This window comes from Phalacrocorax carbo, chromosome 2 (assembly GCF_963921805.1).
Source record: "Phalacrocorax carbo chromosome 2, bPhaCar2.1, whole genome shotgun sequence".
Classification (NCBI taxonomy): Eukaryota; Metazoa; Chordata; class Aves; order Suliformes; family Phalacrocoracidae; genus Phalacrocorax; species Phalacrocorax carbo.
Genome location: NC_087514.1, coordinates 132,941,919 through 132,962,039, shown reverse-complemented (window position 1 = coordinate 132,962,039; position 20,121 = coordinate 132,941,919). Strand labels below are relative to the sequence as shown.

General features: G+C 41.2%; 1 protein-coding gene across 2 annotated transcripts in view; it reads right to left on the bottom strand.

The window, feature by feature from the left end:
• Positions 1–20,121, bottom strand: part of RAPGEF5 (Rap guanine nucleotide exchange factor 5) — a 161,196-nt gene that overhangs the window by 75,881 nt on the left and 65,194 nt on the right. Inside the window, exon 9 of one of the 2 annotated variants that reach the window (XM_064444448.1) lies at positions 17,332–17,457. The exons of the other annotated variant lie outside the window; for it this stretch is intronic. Coding sequence (XP_064300518.1) covers positions 17,332–17,457 — 126 coding nt within the window. The remainder of the gene's footprint in view (positions 1–17,331; positions 17,458–20,121) is intronic. 2 annotated transcript variants of the gene reach the window in all.

Below are 20,121 nucleotides of genomic sequence, written 5' to 3'. Positions count from 1 at the left end.
CAGAGAAACCTTTGTCTCTTGCCTTATGTCCATAGCACTCTCAATGCTGACAGTGCCATTACTCTGATTAAAAAAAATTAAAATTAAATATATACACTATCCAGATTATAAATGACAATTCCAAACTAGGAAGACTAAAACTTGTCTGTTAAACTGAGGTGCTTCTCATGAAATTTATCACTGTAAGGCATATATCTTTTTTGTTGAAGCACTATGCTCACAGAAGAATGCAACTGATTTTTCCTGAGAGAGTACTCAGCAAAGGCCAGGAACTGCTTCTGGCGTTGCAAAAGGCTTAAGATAAGCTCTAAAACCAAGAATACTATATAAAGCTCGAGCTCATTCTCAGAATCTCCAGAACCAAACTCTCTCAAACTCACTGGCATTTAACACAGGCTTCTAACAGCAAGTGTGAAAAAGCACTGAGTAAGGGAGTAAAAAAAGATCCAAAGCTAACATTTAAAATAAAACCAATTTATTTAACTTCTAGCTGAACAGTAGAAGTCACAAAGTAGAATATATATGCTGTGTTTTGGTGGTTGTTTTCAGCTAAGTTAAGATATAGTGTGGTGAATCACTACAACTATAATTATCTTGCGTTCGGATGATGGCTTTAACTCCCTCCAAAATAGCATGAAATGACCAGCCTTTTTACTAATACTTTCTAACAGTTCTTTTCTTGCCAATTAATTCATGCATCTAAATCATTCAAAAATAGATAAGCCACTAATCACTCGCAGAATTGATAATGTATCCTAAGTAGAGAGTAATGCGTAGAGCATGCAATAAGGCTGCCAAAAAGAAAAGAAAAAGGAGTTAGAAGGAAAAATAAAGCTCACGCCTTTCATCTAATAGCAGGAGATTTGATTCTGCATTCATTTTGCAGGATAAAATGCTCACTGATGGCGACAAATAGTCTACTACAGAAATGAGAAAAATTGGGATGGTTCTATACAAGATGCTTTTTTTCTAATGTTACATGCACAGAGGCAAATTAAAGGCTTTTTTTTTGTTGTTCTTTGGTACAAGGTTTGTTGTCCACATTTAGCAAAAGTAAAAAAAGAAAAGAAGAATGGGGGTGGGAAAGAGCAGGTTAACAATTAACCAGCTGTTGTCAGCCATAATTCATTCAAAAGTGGAAGTAGAAACACAAGAAAGAAAGAAATTTTATTGCAAAATTATGACAAAGAAAAGAAGAAAAGTGCTTTTGCATGCCTATGTAAAGAATAATACTATAATATGATAAATTTAATTAATTTTTTATGTATTGAAGGAAACCAGTGTCACATACAATAAAAATTACAGAAAAATACACAATGCCAGTCACCACATTATGAACTAACATTTTATATTGCTCCCATTTTATTATTTTAAATAACATATTTACTATTGATACTTAATACTTACTATTAATACTTACTATTAATATTAATACTTAATATTGTTACATATTAAGTTATTGTTTCAGACTGAATCACGTGCCTGCTTCTTAACTAACTATATGCCCTAAAAATTTATTTCAGTATGAATGTCAGGAGTTTCATTTCTGCTTTCTTTAGATAATACAATCATGCCCAAATTTAGGAGGGAGGTAAGTTAGTTATATGAAGGGCAATCTCAACATTTATTCAAGTTATGGAATGAAAAATGCATCGTTACTATGGCAACTGGTAAATCACATGGTATCTGCAGTGAGACGCAAGGCATCTTGAGTAAACATTCATCCGTGCGCGCATGTGTCCTCCTCCGCACAGAATGGTTCCTTTGTGGAGGAATATGCGCAGAAGTGTCGCATAGTCCGGATTTCACTGTCTCTTCTACAAGAAGTTGATGGAAGTAATCCAAAAATGTTATTTTTTTTGTGGGGTATTTTAACCAGATCTATCGTTAGAATAGGAAGAAATACTGGGGAAAAAAAAACATCACATATTGAATGTTTTTCTAGGATTCGCCTAAGTCAAGACTGTGAAACCTTACAAATGACAGTGTACCTCTCAAACTCACTTTGTACCTCAGCACCAGAAGACCATTCACAACAGCACTAGAAAAAAAAGTCTTCCTGACAGCATGAAGAGCTGCCAGACGTGCAGCAGCACATCGCACTGGGGCAGCTGGAGCTGTTACCGCCTCCAGCCATCTGCCCCACCCTTCTGATGGATGTTGCCACCCCCAGCACAAGGACATCTGATCTACCCTTGAATCAGCCCTGAACCACGCTGCTGCATGTCTTGCCGGGCTCAGATATTATCAGCAGCTAACATACAACCTCTCCCTGAGAGGGCCTCCCCACCTCCCTGCTCTTAATGAAGACAACTCTCTCCGGAACAACACGCTCAAACCATATTGCTCTACTGCCAGTCCCATCCATAAAGGGTCAAACATCCATCAGCCACTGGGCTTTGACTGTACCGTCTTGCTGCCCTTTTCTAGTTCTTCTTCTCCCGCCACTATTGCGCCCACACGAGGCTCCCTTCTCCATCCTTTTCATTCACCACCAGGAGCAGCATCAACACCAGATGACCAAGTAATCTCCATTGAATCATTCCCTTTCTCCTCCCTCAACATATCTCCTCCTTCTTGACCTCCTGAGCAACTGGAAGTGGTGTTATCTATAGGGAGAAATAGTGAGCCACACCATGATGTCACTTGCCAGCTTCTGATATCACACTGTACGCACAGTGGTACGCACAGGCTCCGCTTGGGGATACAAATGTCCACTGGCATATATCTTCTCCTGATCCCATTCTTCTCCTCACACCACATCCCATTACCATCAGACAGCATAGTACAGACTACTCAGACACTGCCAACACCTATGATGTATCTCATGTATCTCAGATCCTGACCTCCCTTCCCCCATTTCTGGCTTTGATTCCTTCCTGACCTTCATAGCTTTATACAAGTTATATAGCTTTCTACAGCTTTATACTCTTTTTGTGTATAACCTTGAGATCTCATCTAACCAACTTCCTCCTTACTCAGGAAATTATTTTTATGTCATATGTCTTAGAAAGTCACCCTATCTCTTAAGTCCTTCCGGTAATGACTTCTTAAACCTGTTTACTTTGTCATTGCTGGGCTGTTCATTCCCACCTGGTTGGTCATTTGCTATTTGACCTGAACTTTGACAGGTAAGGAGATGCCGTAGGTGAAAGAGAGACATGCTCTGGAATTCATCAGCTGTCACAGAGCATTTGAGTAAAGGAAAGATAAAATGAGGTGTGTGAACAAATGGCCAGGTCTTAAGTCCCTAATAGAACCCTGTGGAGAGGGTTACAATACCAAGTACTCCAGGGAAATAACTAATGATCCTTTCTTCAGTTCAGTCATGTTTCAAGAAGCAATTGCCTGAGTTACTAAGTGCTTGAGACTGCCTCAGTAATTGCAATGATTTATTTTATGCATCATCATAACCACAGCACTAGGTCAGGAGGACTTGTGCCTTACGATGCCTTGAATTTCAACATAGGCATTGAAGGATTAGGAGACTGCAATCAGAAACACAGAGACCACAATGATTTGACGGGGAAAAAAAGTCTTTAAAATCCTGGGTATCTAAAATATGAGGTTTCTATTAGATTTTTCATAAAATGAATTATAATTTTCAGATGATCCTAGGCAGAAGTTGCTTACATTTTCCTCTGTTCCCTTAAAATGCAAGTGATCACAGTCTAATGTTCCTGAAGATTGTTAGGATTTTTTTTTCCCCAGTGTAAGTAATGAATGTGCATTTTACAGTGTAACTACCCACTCAGTAAAAACAAAAAACCCCTGTTGTTTCTGTCTTATACCTCTATCTATTCCAAAAGAAACTCTCCCTATGCAAAGCGTGTTTCTTTATCTGCCCTTATTCAGTACTGGTGCAGTGGCTGCCTGTTAACAACCAGCAAAGAGAGGGACAAGACCTTAGGCTCATGAGCATTTACTGACATAAGAAGTATAATCTTTACACATAGTTACTCACCTGACCTACCAAAACAATGCTGCGCCTGAGGATATTTTGTGAGGACACATATCCACGATGCAGGAGGATGTGTTTGCACAGCAACCAAAGGGTTTGGTTAGCAGCTTCTCAGGCATCCCCATCCTCCTGACATTACTTAAACCCATTCCCCAGTCACCTTTCCTTTTAGCTATGTGAGGCTTCACTGGCACATAATGACATTTTTAGGATAATGATAATTTAAAGTGCTGTCATCACCAGAACTTTCAGGCTATCTGAAGATCTTGAAGACAATTCCCCTCCACCCCCATAAACTTCAAACTGTTCCCCCATGATAACTGAAGTAAAAGCACTGCTAACCTTCTGCACTGTTTTTCCAATTATTGTGTTTCAAGGTCAGCAATGTGGAAAATACTAAACTAACCCAGTTTTCAAGGTCAAAATAAAAAACGCAGCAATGATAGTCCACAGTAACTTTCATTCATTTGGTATTCAGGACACATTCTTTCTGAATATCAAATCACAAAATCATTGCCAATTCATCAGATTTAAGCTTTAGCTTATTAAAAATTAGACTATGCTGAAAAGAAAATGCAGTTTTTTATTTGATCTGATTAAGATGTTTCTGTACAGCATGATATAAGCCTCTAATTATGTATATCTCTATATTATCTCAATCGTTACTTCAATATAAGCAAATTCATAACAATACATTTCAATGGAAAATATTCATACACTAAAAAGTGGTAAAGTCATAGAAGTAAAAAAGCTGAATGTTAAGATGCTAAAAATGAAAATGTTTCTCTACATTGTGTGTGCCAGGAAAGCAAGAGCTCACACGACATTTGGCAGTGATTTCCCATGATGAAGCAACTCTTCGGGGCTTTAATTTTCTTAAAAGCCCTAGTCTATTTAGAGCTACCTCCTAGATCCTTGCCCTTAACAATGCAATGCTGATAAAGTTCATTAAATATATTGTCTAAGGTAGGAAAGCAAACAAGTTTTGCTGTAGCAAGCACTTAACGTGTGCACGGCAAATCAGAGGGGGAAAAAGTGAAAAGGATTGGAACAAATTATTTGTTATAAAAGCAAAACTTATATGGGCATATTGATATTACATGTCATGCTGCATTAGGAAAATTGCCCAAATGAAGAATCCCCAGAATGGGAAGTATTATAAGATCTTAATCAATCGGATTTTTTTTAAGCAGGCTGGGCGCCCGACCATTTGATGCAGACCTTTTCCATTCACGAGAGCACTGGAATACTGGAAACCGCAGCATTAATGAATTACAAGGAAAATTGCAAATGCTTATGATTTTATAGTTAATTTTCACATTATAATGGTCAAGCAACTTTTACAGCTTGTTGACATTTCTGCTGGAATGCTAAACCTTTATTTCTTCTTACAGCAGGTAAGACATGAATTTCTACCATAATTAAATCAGTACATTGCTAATTTTTTTTTCACTGTTTCTATTCTTAGAGGATCCTTAATACATACTGAATATCACACAAATTAAAAACTGGCAGCATTTTAAAACAACAGTTATATGCAATATTTATTGTATAGCTTTTGTCTAATGCAAATAATTACTATTTACATGTCACTGCAATGAAAACAGCGTGTGTCAATTGATTAACTAGTAAATATTAAACACAATTTAACTGCATTGCTACAGCAGCTGAAAAGGAAAATGGTGTAGTGGAATTGTAGCCTTTTTCCCTACTTAGTACAAAAGTAAGTTTTGCACTAGGGAAGAGACAGTCATATCTGTATGTATATATGTGTGTCTGTGACAGCTGAGGGTGGGAGAGTGAGAACAGACGAATTACAGGGAGCATACGGCCACCCAGTGCAAGAACAGAGTAACTCCATTCTACGGATGGCTGCAGATCCCACACAAATTAGCACAGATACCCACAGCTCTGTTGTAAAATTGGAACCAGTTTCTTTAGTTCCTGCGTAGGTTCCTACAAGGAAATGTCTAAAATGAAATTAAACCCAAACAAAACCAAAAATCAACCAAACATTAAAGTACCTGATTTGGGGGTTCCACATTAAAAATCTGTTACCTGAAGCAATCCGTTCAGACTTTAAAAGGGAAGCTGCTTTAACCTATCGGTAGCATCCTTCAGCTAGCCAGTATACCCTAACCACTCAAACACCACATCCGTGTGGGAGAGCACCCTGAAAGCCTAAGTTCGCAATGCTCCTCAAACCAGGGAGGCAGCACTTCCACATACAAATGAGGATCTGGGACACAGAGATGTTCAGTCATTAGCCCAAGGTCTCGGAGGAAGCCTGCACAGGACAAGGAGCTCCAAAGGTCCCGTCTGACACCTGAACTCCACCACCCACCCTTCCTCTGCAGGGAGGCAGCTATGGTACCTACAAAGAGTTACGTGCAAGATAACCCAGTGAAGAGACAGCCTGTGTCCATCACTTTTTCCATCAGCAGGCACTGCATGAAAAGCAGGGGAAAGGTGACATTCACAGCCCTGACATCCCCGAGGTAGGGGCACAGAAATTTGTACAGGTCTTAGATGGGATGCCTGGAATTCAGGTTTTGGTCTGAAGAACTGAAAAGGAGATTGAAAGGAAACTGCTAGATGAAAACCTGATGCAATCTGAAGAGAGGAGGAGGAGAGGAGTGTCAGAACAGATGGGTCACCAGGAGAAAGCAGCTTCTTTATGTTACCAACTGAGACTGTGCATAAATGACTGGTTATTTTTACACTGTGAAAAAAGGTTCCATAAGTAGCCCTTGTAAGCAATCAGCTTTGCTTTTAGCATGGTTTGCAGTCTGTTTAACGAATGAGTAAATAAAACCATACAGCACAAGCACAAAGGCACGTATCTCCACAGAATGAGAACTGGGGGACCACCAGCACCCCAAGTTTCTCGGAGGAGGATTCTGCCATATCCTTGGTGAAATCCTGAGAAAGGCCCCAGATGCAGGATGCCATCACCTGCAATGTGCAGGATTTGATGGTTCCCAGTGGGGCACTGGGCACTGCTCAAAATACTCTGGAAAAACATGCAATGGCAATGATAAAGCAGGCAGGCTCAGGCTTAATTTCTGCTTCTGCCCCTGTGGGGAAGAGGAGTAAAGAACTCACTGCAAAGGGAGTTTTGTTTAGAAGCCACGTGCTTCTTTTACACAAGTTCATAAAATCTAGGAAACCAAAAAGAAATCAATATAGCCCAATGATGAGCTCGCTATAGGTACTTTGTACAGACTGACAGATTATTTAGACAGACTGAATCAATGTGTTGATGACACTGAAAAGATTCAGGTTTCACGCATGAGGAGACAACACTGAGTGTCGGCACACTTTCCAGCCATGTACCATCTACACAAGGAAATCCAGGCCTGAATGTGTCTGGTTTTTAACTTGAACAACCAGGCTTTGCATGTGACAACTGAAATTCTGGCCTCTTCTCTCCAGCCAGCTCTGATTATTGTCTTCTCCCCTGACCCTGACCACATCAATTCTTTCTATTAACCTGCTAAATATGGCCAAACAGCATATTTTGCAAACACTAAATCAATGTAACTGTAGTTGCATCCACATATAAGTTTTAAAGGTTCCTGTGGTGAATAATCCCCTGCTTGCAATGCCGAAAGCATTTGGCAAAAAGGCCTACGCTGATACTGTATTCATGTGATAAATATCGATGCCTCTAAAAAGGGATGAGACTGTGGTATTGCAAAGCAAAAACATGATGCATATTCACATTCTGTGCTTGTCTCCTACTCCACCAAAAGTGCAGGTTCTCCTTTGTTCCTCTCAGCACTGGGCTAAGTAGAAACACTGCTCCTGATAGAGCATGCACAGGTCTACTCCCCTCACCTCCCAGAGAAAATGGAGATGAATTAAGGAATGGAGCTCTGAGTCCAGCCACTCCAGGTAAGACAGCAGTGTCAGCCAGGCTGGCAGGGGACAGAGCTGATGCACAGCACAACCAACACGGGATGTGAGCTACGTGCCTTTCCCTTGATCAAACAAGGCTGTGTAGTTCAGCATCACCCCCTGTTCAGGGCTTACCCTAGTTCAGAGTTTGGAAATCCATCTAAGGTTTGATCTCCAGCAAGCTGTTACAGGAAATACCAGCTGCTATTCATGATCTTCCTGAGTTAGGTCATTCTATTATATTCCCAGCCACCAAATGAGGCTAAAGTACTTTTTCCTGCAATGAGCAACTGCTGGTGCTCCCAGCTCAGATGCGCACGTTCCAGCCGCTGACAAAAAAAGCTGGGAACTGCCTGCCACATGGTACCAGAAAATATATTCAAGGAAAGCCGCAAGGTCATTGCTAATTTCAAACCCTGTTTCATGTTTCCACATGAAACATCTAATTAAAACTTTTCACTGGGTAGTTAAAATGAAATCCATGCATATGCACTTGAGACCTCATTTTCACGTGCTGTGAATTAGAATATAGGAGGTGCTGCACACAGCGGTAGGAACACTAATCGAGGAAGGAGAGGGGAATACCTGCTTTGATTTAGAGGAAGACAGTCAGCAAGAATACCACTAATCGCCTGGGCTTTCATTCCTTTGCTCTTTGAGCTGCCACATACAACCAGGAAAAATGAATGCAAGTGGTGTATTAACTGCTACCAAATCAGCATTCTCCACAGGTGACCATGTGTCAAGCACATCTTGCAAAGTGCCACCACCTTCAAGGCTACGGTGCAACAGAACCATTGGACCCTAAGGGCTATACCCTGCTTTCACCAAAATATACCTATTAACATCAGCAGGAGCTGAATTAAGCTTTAAAATGCAGGCAGGGTGAGCGACAGAATGGCCATAGCAAAAAGACATTTGGAGATTTAAGGGATGTCTCATGATTAAAATAAATCATGGAAAAAAAAGAAGCCTGCAAAAAAATACAAAGTCAATTTGTTCTTCCTTTCTTGCTGTGGAGGTGACTTCAGTAATGTAGGCAGAGATAGACACTTCACAGCTGCCCATTTTCCAAAAAGCCCTCAGTGCAGATAGCCTGACTCTGGTACAGGGCAGGCAGCTGAATGTAAGGGAAAGGCTGAGTCTTCACACCATGATGCTCCAGGTGGTCTCCAGAGTCTGCCTGCAGAACAAATGACAACGAATGCTGGTGGCATTTATTCCAGTGAGGTCCTGATACAGGCTGTCAGATCTCTGAAGAAAGCTAGGTTGCTCTGGCAGTTGGGGAGGGTTGTAGTGCCAGCACAGCAGCACCTGAAATCAAAGGCATCCTCACTGACTCCAGAGCATCCTGCCACTGGAAGCACACTGACCTTAGCATACAGTGCAGATCTTACTACAGAATTTGCTCTGGTGCAAGGAGGAGCAAAGCTTGACAAGTAGAAACACATTCACCTGTTTAACGACGCCAGCCATGTATCTTATGCATTAATGGCTCAAATCTCTACTTCAATGAAACTGAAGATTCTTCCTGAACTTACTCAGGAGCATAGGAGAAAAAATAAGAAAAAAAAAGGGAGACCTGAAGCACTGAATCCTTTTTACATGACTCTGATCTCTGAACAGGCTACCAAATCTCAGACAACTTCCAAAGAGGATGATGTGGTGGACAGCCATCGGCTTCTGGCTTATCAACAAAGTTTTCCAGTTATCTAGGCTATTTCCTCTTAGCCAGGCCCACATTATGAGCCAAAGCCAGATGTCCTTGATTGGTTTCGATTCCAGGAGAAAAATCTAGTAAAACAATGAATGACTTAAAAGATCTGCACCACAAAAGGTGAAGGACAAAATTACTTCTCCTGTATTTCAGAAACTGCTTGGAATTTCTGACTTAAGTTTGCATGGTGCATATTCAAAGCATTACCAACTTTTCTTTTTAATCTTCACGAATTTAGATAACAAAGTCCGTAACTTGACAGAGAGATCCAGGCACTTCTGGTATTCAGAGTTATCAGCACAAGCACAGAAGTAACTGCACAGAAGTAGATGGCAGGATACAGGCACTGTATTATCAGCATAACTGGGAGTTTATCAATGTCATAAACCAGAAAAATGGAGAAAAGAAAGTTCAGAATGTCATAAAATGTATTGATCGTACAAAGAGAGGGACAGAGGTGTAAATTTAAAGCTAGAAAACATTAGAGCAGGTGCTTGGAATTCATAAACTGGTAATTTCTACTTCTCTAAAGGGAGAAAGTGATAGATTTATTTTATGTAAGCCTTTGGACAGTCTAGAAACATAAACAGGTAAGCGGTTCAAAATCTGCAGAGAAACACAGAAGTAGAGGGCAGTGACAACCTGCTCATGAAAGCTTTTGGAGGGTTTCTCTGCTTTTTCACATTGATAAATGGGGCAGAAGGCAGAACCAAGGAACAATGTTTTCAGTGTTGGTGCTACCAGGAACTGTGTAGTTCCACTGTCCACAAAAAAAGAGCATCCTGTCCTCTCCCTGCTCCTGGATGCTGACCCCCACTCATCATTCACCCCCTTCTTTGTGTATGTAAGCCTTCATGAAGCCACATGGTGAAGCACAGGATCTAGATCAAAATTATACCAACCAAAAAAACACAAGAACATTTAATTTGATCCCGCGCAGTTTCTGGATTTGGTAAGTCACAAGGCTTTGGGGAATAAAGGAGGAAGGCTGTGTTTCACTGTCATCAGCAGAATAGCTTTTGCCAGCAAGGGTCAGCCCTGACACTACGTCTTGTTCCTACCCCATACCCATATATCCCTATACCATGAGGGAAACTGATCCAGCTGGAAAATAACCCCACAAGAAAGGTGTATTTATTTCCTTTTTCAGCTGGATTTTTCCCTGTGTGTCTTCACAGAGCAGCACAACATGGGGCACCCCAGGGATAGGGACAAGCAGTTGGGGCAGGGATGCTGCCAACGACACCGCTGTGGAAGCGATGGCCGAGGACCCAAAGACTGCAAAGTGACTGAAGCTGCTTGGCCTTGCCACAAGTCTGCTCATGTTTTTTAAAAATATGCCCCCCCTCGCCCTCAGCAGTTCAAAGTCCAACCCACTTCCAGCTTGCTGGGATCTCCAAACCACCTCTCAAGGATCCCAAAGCAATTAATCAACATTCATTAACGACTGCAGGTTTTATAGCACCCCTTCAAGGTCCTACATGTTTAAGACCCCATTTTATATCTGGGTAAACAAAGGTGCAGAGAAGTAACGTGATTTGAAGGAGGTTACATGTTAAATAACTGATAGAGTCAAAAATAAAAATTCAGTGTTCTGGCTCCCAGGTTTTAGCCTGCTAAGTGCCACGTGCCCTTTTTACCCCTTTCAGCCCAGTAGCTAAGGTATTGTCCCACACAAGAATGAGTCACTGTTCCACACCAAAGAAAGCCCAGCATGCAAAATGTGCCCGTGGAATTTCCTTCTATACAAAGTAGTTTAATGTTACAGAATAAATCAAAGAGGAGCAAATTAGGCTTTCTTTTCTTTTAACACTAGGCCAAGCATCTGGAGGAAAGAAAGTATTATGGGAATATATAACAACTCAAAGGAAAAGAGTGAGCTTCCCACTCAACATGTTCCTATATTGTGCTCACAACATGTGAGCATAAGCATGACTCCTCTCAAGTGCTTTATTCTTACAGGAAGGAGGACCATATAATCTCACCGTTATTTTGCACTCCTGGCAAGAAGGCATTCTCCTCCAAAACTCTGGCCACATTAAATAGACTCAACAAAAGGAATAGTAAGTACTCTTAAAAGTATACAGTAAATAAAAATACTTTTCTTATTATTTTAACAAAAGTGTCATGAGACACAAACAAGGCTTTTCCTAGCAGCCAAAGCAGTCCTACATCTGCACAGGGGGATCCTTATCTCTGACAAACTTTTTCTATTTCAAAAAGATGCCTGTTCTGCACTGAAAAAGTCCTAGGACCTGCAGAGGTCTTTTCTTCTCAAAAGATAAAGAGGTTGGCTTATGAAGAACAGGTGATCACCTGGGGCTATGCATTCGTTCCAGCAGATGAAAGATTGACCGTCTGGAATAGGACACTCTCTTCGGAACATGACAGAACTAGATTCAAGTCCTTGTTCCTCCTGATTCAGACCAGAGACTTGAACTTCACGTTACCCCCACAGCAAGCATGTACCTACCTCTTCATTATTTACTCTTACTCAACACAGAGCTATAAACTGACAACCTCACTGATAGACTCATTTTTTTGATTGGCTTGTAGTTGAAGACTAAGCAGAAATTGCAAACTATCATCTTACCCTGGTACAGTGCTCTCTGCTAACACTGGCAGATCTAAGAGGTAGGAAGGGAAATAGCAAACTCCTGTGCTGATGTGCTAAATCGATTCTGTTTCAATGACTTCAGACATCTATACCATCTCATGGCTATTCAAGCCATGAAAGTTTCTTCAAAAACTTTGACTGTGCTATAGTTGTTAAGTCCACTTGATCCACAGTTCTGCAAGAGATGCAGAATAGCATCCCAAAGCCAAAAGCAGTAAAAGCTACCTAGGTCTGTCCCAGCTAGGGCAGATACAACAAAAGCAGCGATGACTTTTTTAAAAAAGTAAACCACAGATTTTAGTCACTGACTGCATTCAGATGTCATTTGACGTCATCGTTTTTATTAAAGAGTATTTTTCCATCGGAGGCCTGATTACTGACCATCAATTCAACAGTACATCAGCGCAAGGCCATGGCTTTGTCAAGTTAACAAAAACTGCAGCTCTGGACATGTCCTGACATTCATTTTTGTCTCGTTGCAGGCGCCCAGCTGGACAGGTACATGCACCCTAAAATAACCTTGACGTGTCATGGCTGGAATTTCCTCAAGAAATTCCTCAGTCGTGAGTAATCTATACAACCTGAGGCTCTAAATCGTTAATCTTCTTTTGTAAGCCTTTTAACAGCTTCAGCCCAACCACTAACCTGCTCCAATGAGCAAATCATCTGTCTTCTTAATGAGACCACTGATCACACAAGTTAGTACCCAGTAAATTAACAAAACTGTTCTTCAGTATCTGTTGTCCTTCTGAAAACATACCTGTCCCTCTACAATATAAATCTTTCATCTCGAACTGGCTAAGTCACAGAATCAATACATTCACGCTGTATGCACTCATATACTTTTAAACAGTATGTAACTCTAATGAATATACACATTAATCTGTAGATGTGGATTTAGGAAACATTCCCCTCTCCACTGATGCATGGAAGTACTGGAAGAGCCCCAGCCTAGAATATAATTTATATAGTTGAAGAAATGAATTCATACTGTTTAGTTCTCTAATGAACACACAGAAAATCTTAAATTTCCTTTGAACATTAGTGTCAATCTGTAGAAACCTTATTCAGTTGATCTGACTATGAAAACAGTAGCATAATCTAAAGAATATTTTCCTCACGTTGCTAAGGTGAAAAGCACTTTTATGATTTTGCTAAGACAATGACGCTATAAACAGACGTGATTTTCTCAATCAGTGCAATGCTTCATTGAAATAATAACTGGAAATACTGTACAAACAGTATCGCATCTATTAAAAAGGCATTATTTAATTGAGCCTGTAGTTGCTTAAATGGAGTTCCAAAAAAATACGATTTAGTGCAAATGGCTCAAAAGTATGCTTGAGCAAAAAAAGTTATGACAAATTACTTCAAATGGCTTTACATGCAGAGCTTGCTTTCTATATTATAATTAATGCTAACAGTAAGCAAACTTCTCAGAAAAGCAGGCTCATATTATAGCTGAATATTTCAATATAGATTTTTAATCTGTTATCTGTCAAAGCAATTGTTTTAAGGGAAGGAAATATTTTAATAACACAAAAATACAAATGCCAAGTTTTACATTTCCCTAGGCTCGTGAGTGTGGTTTGCCTGTAATGATAAAATTAGAACTGCAAGCTTGCATAGTTGTTTTCACTCTAGCCCACATCTGATATTAAAATAAATTCAGTGCATTTTAGATAAGCATTTCATTTTATTTATTTATCAATACGTTGAATCTCATTGTAGGAATGCAAGAGCACAGAGAAGAATCTTACCTGCCTATTTAGAAGCTTATTTACTACTATTTACTTTCTACTCATTAGCAAAACTGAAGTTTTAGGAAACCTAACACATATGGTAGGTTCAGTGCCTTAATTAAGAACCTTATTCTAACACATTAGCAAGTGGGAATAGGGAAAAAAATCACTATAATTTAGGTTTTGTTTTCCTCTACAAGTCTGTGAGCACCGTTACCGCTCCCCATCGCGTTCAAAATGCTACAGACAGAGAGAGGGTCATTTCCCCAGGCAGCTCCACACCTCCCTCGCTGTGTAAGAAAAAAGCTATTGGGTTCATTGGGTACTCAATTCTTCACTTAAGCTGAGAGCTCTTCCTTCAAAACAAAGTACAAGAATCGGCAAAACCCAGTCATACTACATTTGTGTTTGCTGTTAAAGCTGGAAAACCAAGTGAGGTTCTAGGGTGAAGAGACCTGCTTTAGAAACACAGTGGGGAGGTAGCAACAGGGGAGCCACCACTCCATTGCCCTGACATTTTTGCACGGGTGGGTCGTAGCACATGTAGATCAGAAGTATGCATACGCACAATTCTAACCTGTGTTCAGGTTGCTTTTTCTTTTTGCATATTCTTAGAGGAGAACAAACCAGAACTCCACTTTGGGCAAAAATTCGCCTTGGCCATCTTGGGAAGAGCAGTTTTACTTCCAGGAGGGCTACAAAGCCCCCAGCTTTGAACAGCAACACTGACCCAGGCTGATTGAAATGCACAGCCCCGCCAACCACCACCATTTCTGCTTTGACGTGGGCGCCAGGAGGCCAGCCCAGATAGCTGGCTCTTGAAAGGCAAAGAGAGGAGCCTGGCAGGGTGTTCATACGTCTCATTTACAGACCGAAGGCCATCCCTTTGAGGAAGGCAGATCATCCGTGAAAGCGCAGTTTGAGCTCCCCAGGAGGGAAAGCTGGTGAAAGCTTTAGCACAGGGATACTTGCTGAGAAATGAGGTTCCTGTGGAGAACACGCAGAGCTGCTCCATTTTACTGGCTACATCAAGCGCCCATTACCCTGTGTTTCTAAGAAAGTAATGTAAGAGTAAGCTATGCTTTTAAAACTAAAAAAAAATAAAACGAAAGATGGACACGCTACTTATCATTTTGTAAGGACACCACACCCTGAACATGTTGTTCCTCTAACATTTACAGTGAGCACAAGGGACTGGGCAGTAAGCCGATGCCAATGAATCTGCCATCACTTCTGTAGCAGCAGGATGAGACGGGAAGGTCTGAAAGCCCGCATCTGAGCATTACTCACTGCAATCCAGCCTGCTACTTTTCTCCTCAGAGAAGAGAGGGAACAGCTGCCCGGAGCAGCGAACCCTGCCCAGCCAGCCAGATCCTGCCACCTGCACATGCGCCAGAGCAGCTCTCGGGCCACAAGGGAGGAAGGGAGGGAGAGGAAGGGATGGAAGCTCACATCTTCCTGAACGTATGCAACCCACTGCCCCCACCACAGCAAAGTGTGGTTTTTTTCCAGTGAAAGTAAATTACCTGAGTCAGCTAAACTGAGAACCCTGCGACATACCTTGCCCATGTCCAGTAATGCCTCCTTGGTGACTATTCCTACTGAAATCAGTAGACTGGATGGAGGATTAGCAAATACACCCGCACTGAGGACTGCAGGTCTCTCTTACATCTGGGCATGGGCCGCCTGAACTGTAGGGAAGAGCCACATCACCCCCCACCCTACAACAACCAGCAATGTGCAGAACAAGGTGGGGGGAGCACACCATAACGTTACTGCCAGCACTACCTGTAAGACACGCCCTGCCCAGACATAAAGGGCACATGAGGAATAACCTGTGCTTCTGCAGTCTCTCAGGCGACATGCCTCTTTCCTGCCACCTCCTAGGTCTAAAGGCACATCCATGCCCAAGAGCAGTAACTGCTGCATTGTACCACTCAGTATGGGTATGAGCAGTTTGCTCTAGCTCCTGCTACACTGAAGTCACTCATCTCCTAAAAGGCAGCAATTGCTAAGTACCATACTTTTCAAAGGAGAAGAAAAGCTGAGCAGTTTTCCTTTCCATTTTTGGAACTGTACTGTAATCTGTGGAGCTACAGAGCTGCAGCTGACACCACATCACCCTTTGCAATGACCAGATTAAGCAGCAAAACTATCCACTGAATTTTTGGAGCATCAGTCCTGACATTCCCCTCTCCCCTACGCCCACAGCATCTGTAATCTGTCTTCCAAATCCTGAAACACAATTACAAACCTTCCCTGGCTTAAAATCTTCTTTACTTAAGCACCTAAACTTTTAATTGTGCTTTGTTGATACAGTTTAAAGATATATGGAAATTCTGCCAGATGTCCATGGCTAGCAGATCAGCAGAGGAACAATTCAATCTCAGGGATTTGAGCCTGGCTAATTATCCTCCTCCCTCGTGCACACCTACTGATACAATTACATATTTAACCACACCAGACTAGACTTTATATGCTGCTGAACAGAACAGCATGAAGCTCTGAAATAAGATTTCATCTTTCTCTTTTCTTTTGTGCAGCCTTACTTCAGTAGGAATGAGCTTGCTGATGAGCTGAAAAGTATTTCTTTTCTAAAGCACATGCCTTTTTTCTACTGTCCAGTGAGCAGAAAATGGAATAAATTACATATACATTATAAGAAGACACATGAGGACTAGGTAGGATTTTTGTTGTTTCTTGCAGTTATTATCCTGGGCACCTTTAGATGAATATGCAATCAGAATAGAAATCTTTACCAGGAGAACAAAATTAGGATATATTGTGCTATAAGCAGAGCAGTCAAGTTTTAGTGCATTTTCAATTCAGTTATTAACAACTGTGTAAGTGCTTTCAGAAGCATGAAACATAATGCTTTCTTCAGTGTAACCTTTGGTTGAAAACACAAATTTTTAAAAGAAACTGCTGAATTCTGTACCCAGACCATTCTTTTTAATTCATTCTGAAAAGCTCCAGCCAATACTTGCATCCAAATATACCAGCAGCAAAGTAATTTTAAGACAATTGAAACTAAGTCCATGAAGCACTTATATACCTTATACATTATTTAAATACACCCTAAAAACCAAATAATTCAGAATCACTAACAACAATTTGGTAGAAAGCATCCTGAAATCATCTGCTACTTCCCATGGTTGTAAGATATTAGTACAGTAACTGACAGCTAATGACAACATAATAATTTAAGTGTGTTGACAATTATTGAACTGAACGCACTTCAGAGAAACGTAAATGCCAGAGGAGAGCAGCTACAGCTCCATGACTAATGTGTGCCCTGGATTCTGACCATCAGCTTTGCTATTTCAGTTTTGTGACCTAAATCTCCCTCCCCTACCAGAAAGAAACAAAAAACCCAAACAAGAAATGTCTTTACTTGCTCTGCCTTCTCCGGTGGTTTTCTGTCCGCCTGCAAAAACTGGCAGTTTTCTCTCGCCAGCTTCTGGACCAGCTCAATCCGTCCGATGTCATCTCTTCCCTGAAGCTTGCACAAAACCCCTGCCTTAAGGGTGGGAGAAAGAGCAAACAGATACTTAAATCCACAATCCCAGGACATGACACCGCCACAAATTTCAACCTTAAAAGAAACACATCAGTTTTCTCATATTTGCGGTACTTCGGTGCCACTTGCTGAACACAAACAAGTCTCTGCTTCCTGGGAGACAACTGGAGAGGAGCTGAGGCACATCCAAATCTCCAAATGTATCTACTTTGGAGGAATGAAGGCAGGGCTAACTAAATCAACCGCTCCTCTGAGTGTGACTATCAGATACGCTGTGTTTTATTTGTTCCTGTCAGCCTGTTTCCTGTTACATAAGAGAACAAGAGCAAGAGGTTAAAAACTCATGGGAAAGTTAGCCAGGAACAGCCCTGGAAAAAGAATGAAGCGCAACACAAGGCACTCCTAAAAATAACAGGCTACAACTCCCCCTGCTCCAGCTCCAACCATTTTTCACGTATGCAAGCCACAAGAGTCAGAAGACAGTTGCGCCACATTTATTTATTCTGTAAATAACGAAGCAATATCTCCTGACTTTGTTTAGGGAAAAAAAATGAGGCTTGCTTTAAAAACTATGTTAGAACTATTTTTTTGACTAATATTCTGCCAGTTATTCAAGCTATGCTGATAGTGTTCTGTCACAACATTCAGCACTGGTTGTGTTATAACAATGCCATATATATAAAGACAGATTCACGCTTACACACAGACATACCAGACCCATCACAAAGTTAGCCGATGAGGGCTAAATTGCTCCCTGCAAAGTCAGTGACTAACATCACTGTCCATAATTTGGTCATGGACACAGCCTCTGCATAACTGAGTCCTGGCTTGGTGATACTGCACAGCTTTTATTAGCCCAGATGTTTCCTGATGGGAACAGCATATGCCCTGGGAGGGCCAAGCATGTGGCGTGGATACTGTACCACCATATGACTTTAAAGACAATCTGCAAATAAACCTTTTTCCCTCACTTCCTCCACCCTTTTCTTCCTACTGTTCATCTGGAGTTTAACTGAATTGTTATCTACTCCAAAATACATAAAACTTCTAGTGAGTCAAGCCAGGGATGCCTTGATCACTAACCCGTAGTGCCATGCAGGCTTCACTCCTTCGGCCTTGAGAAACCCCTGCCCATGACAGCTGAAGGTGTAAGAGTGCCCACCCAAATCATCCTACAGTCTGCTCTTTTCTCCAAGAAAGAGGAAAATGTGGGTTAAGGTTTCTTCAGCTGAGGAGGGTAACAAATCCACTTTCTGAGTAAGTGCTTTAACGCTGATAGAAAAAAAATAGGTTCCACGACCAAATCCGAAGAGTCATCCTTAGCAAGTTATTTGAAAGAAATTTTTACGTGCCTACGTTCCTCCAGTCTGGATGAAGGCATCTCCTCACAAGCCTGCATCAGGCACTTGTGCTCTGAAGAAGGAAAGAATTTCAGACGCAGCCTGTGCTGTGCATGTCCTATGCTAAGTCCCCGGCCTCCTGAGGCACCCAGCTTTCCCACATAAGGAACCTACACACTGGTTCGAAGGTCACAAATCCACCAAGAAAACAAGGAATTGCAGTGCTTAACCTGAAGATCCTTATATTTTCTATGAGATTAGCTCCTGATCTTCTAAATCAAGGACATGGATTTATAAACCAGTTCTGACACACTGTTATCACCTGCAGATCAGGACTGAGACTGATTTTATCAAATATGGAAGAATATAATGAACTAGTTGTCCTGGCTGTCTTTATAATCAGTAGAGAAAAAGAGGTACTTAAATTTTTTTTTTACTCTACAATAGACATTTAAAAACAGTCAGATGAGTTGTTTCCTAAAATTCGTCCTTTTTTCCAGTAATTTACACAGGAAACGTAGGCAATTGTCACAAACTTGGCTGAGGTGAGATGTCTGTGCTTCACGACACTTTGATGGCTTAAGGACCTCAGCTAGAGCCAAACCTGCTTATTTCATGGCTTCAGGATGCTTCTAGCAGAGAGTATAACATCTGGGTGCAGTAATCCCCCCAGGCTTGTAGGCTAAGGACAACTCAAAGGGTTATGGCCTATTAGGGCTCTGGGACTAATCAGGCTTATAGGACTATAAAGATTAACAGCCTCTCTGGATCTGGGATCTTACTACTGTGGAGGAACTTTTCCCACCTTCATGTTGTGCCCAGCCAAGTCAGACCATGACCTATGAGTGGCATAGAAGATTACAAGTCCCTGTACTTCAAATGTAAGATGGACATTGACAGAAATAAAGTGTTCACTCTGCTGAACAAATATTTATTGATCTTGTGTATGAAGCAAAGCCCAATGGTTAAAACCACTATTTTTTTAAGCTGAGGGAGCGGGGTTTCACTCTTGGGGGGAACCAACTGGTTTCAGCATGTTCAAGTGGAAGAAACATACCAGAGAAAGACAACTTTCTGAACACATGGGCCTCGCTCTCTTTCCCCCCTCACCCTGTGTTCAGATAGAGCATACTATTGTTTTCTGCACTGATGAGCACCCCAGGGAAAAAGTAACTCTAGATACAAGCCTGGCAAGAATACCATCTGGATTCAAACTGTCGATTTCATTGAAGAGTCATATTGTCCTGTTTCAAATAACCACTAAGAAGAAATCTTACATTTTAACATGTCCCCTCCTCCCCAACTATTCTTTAACTTAAAGAAT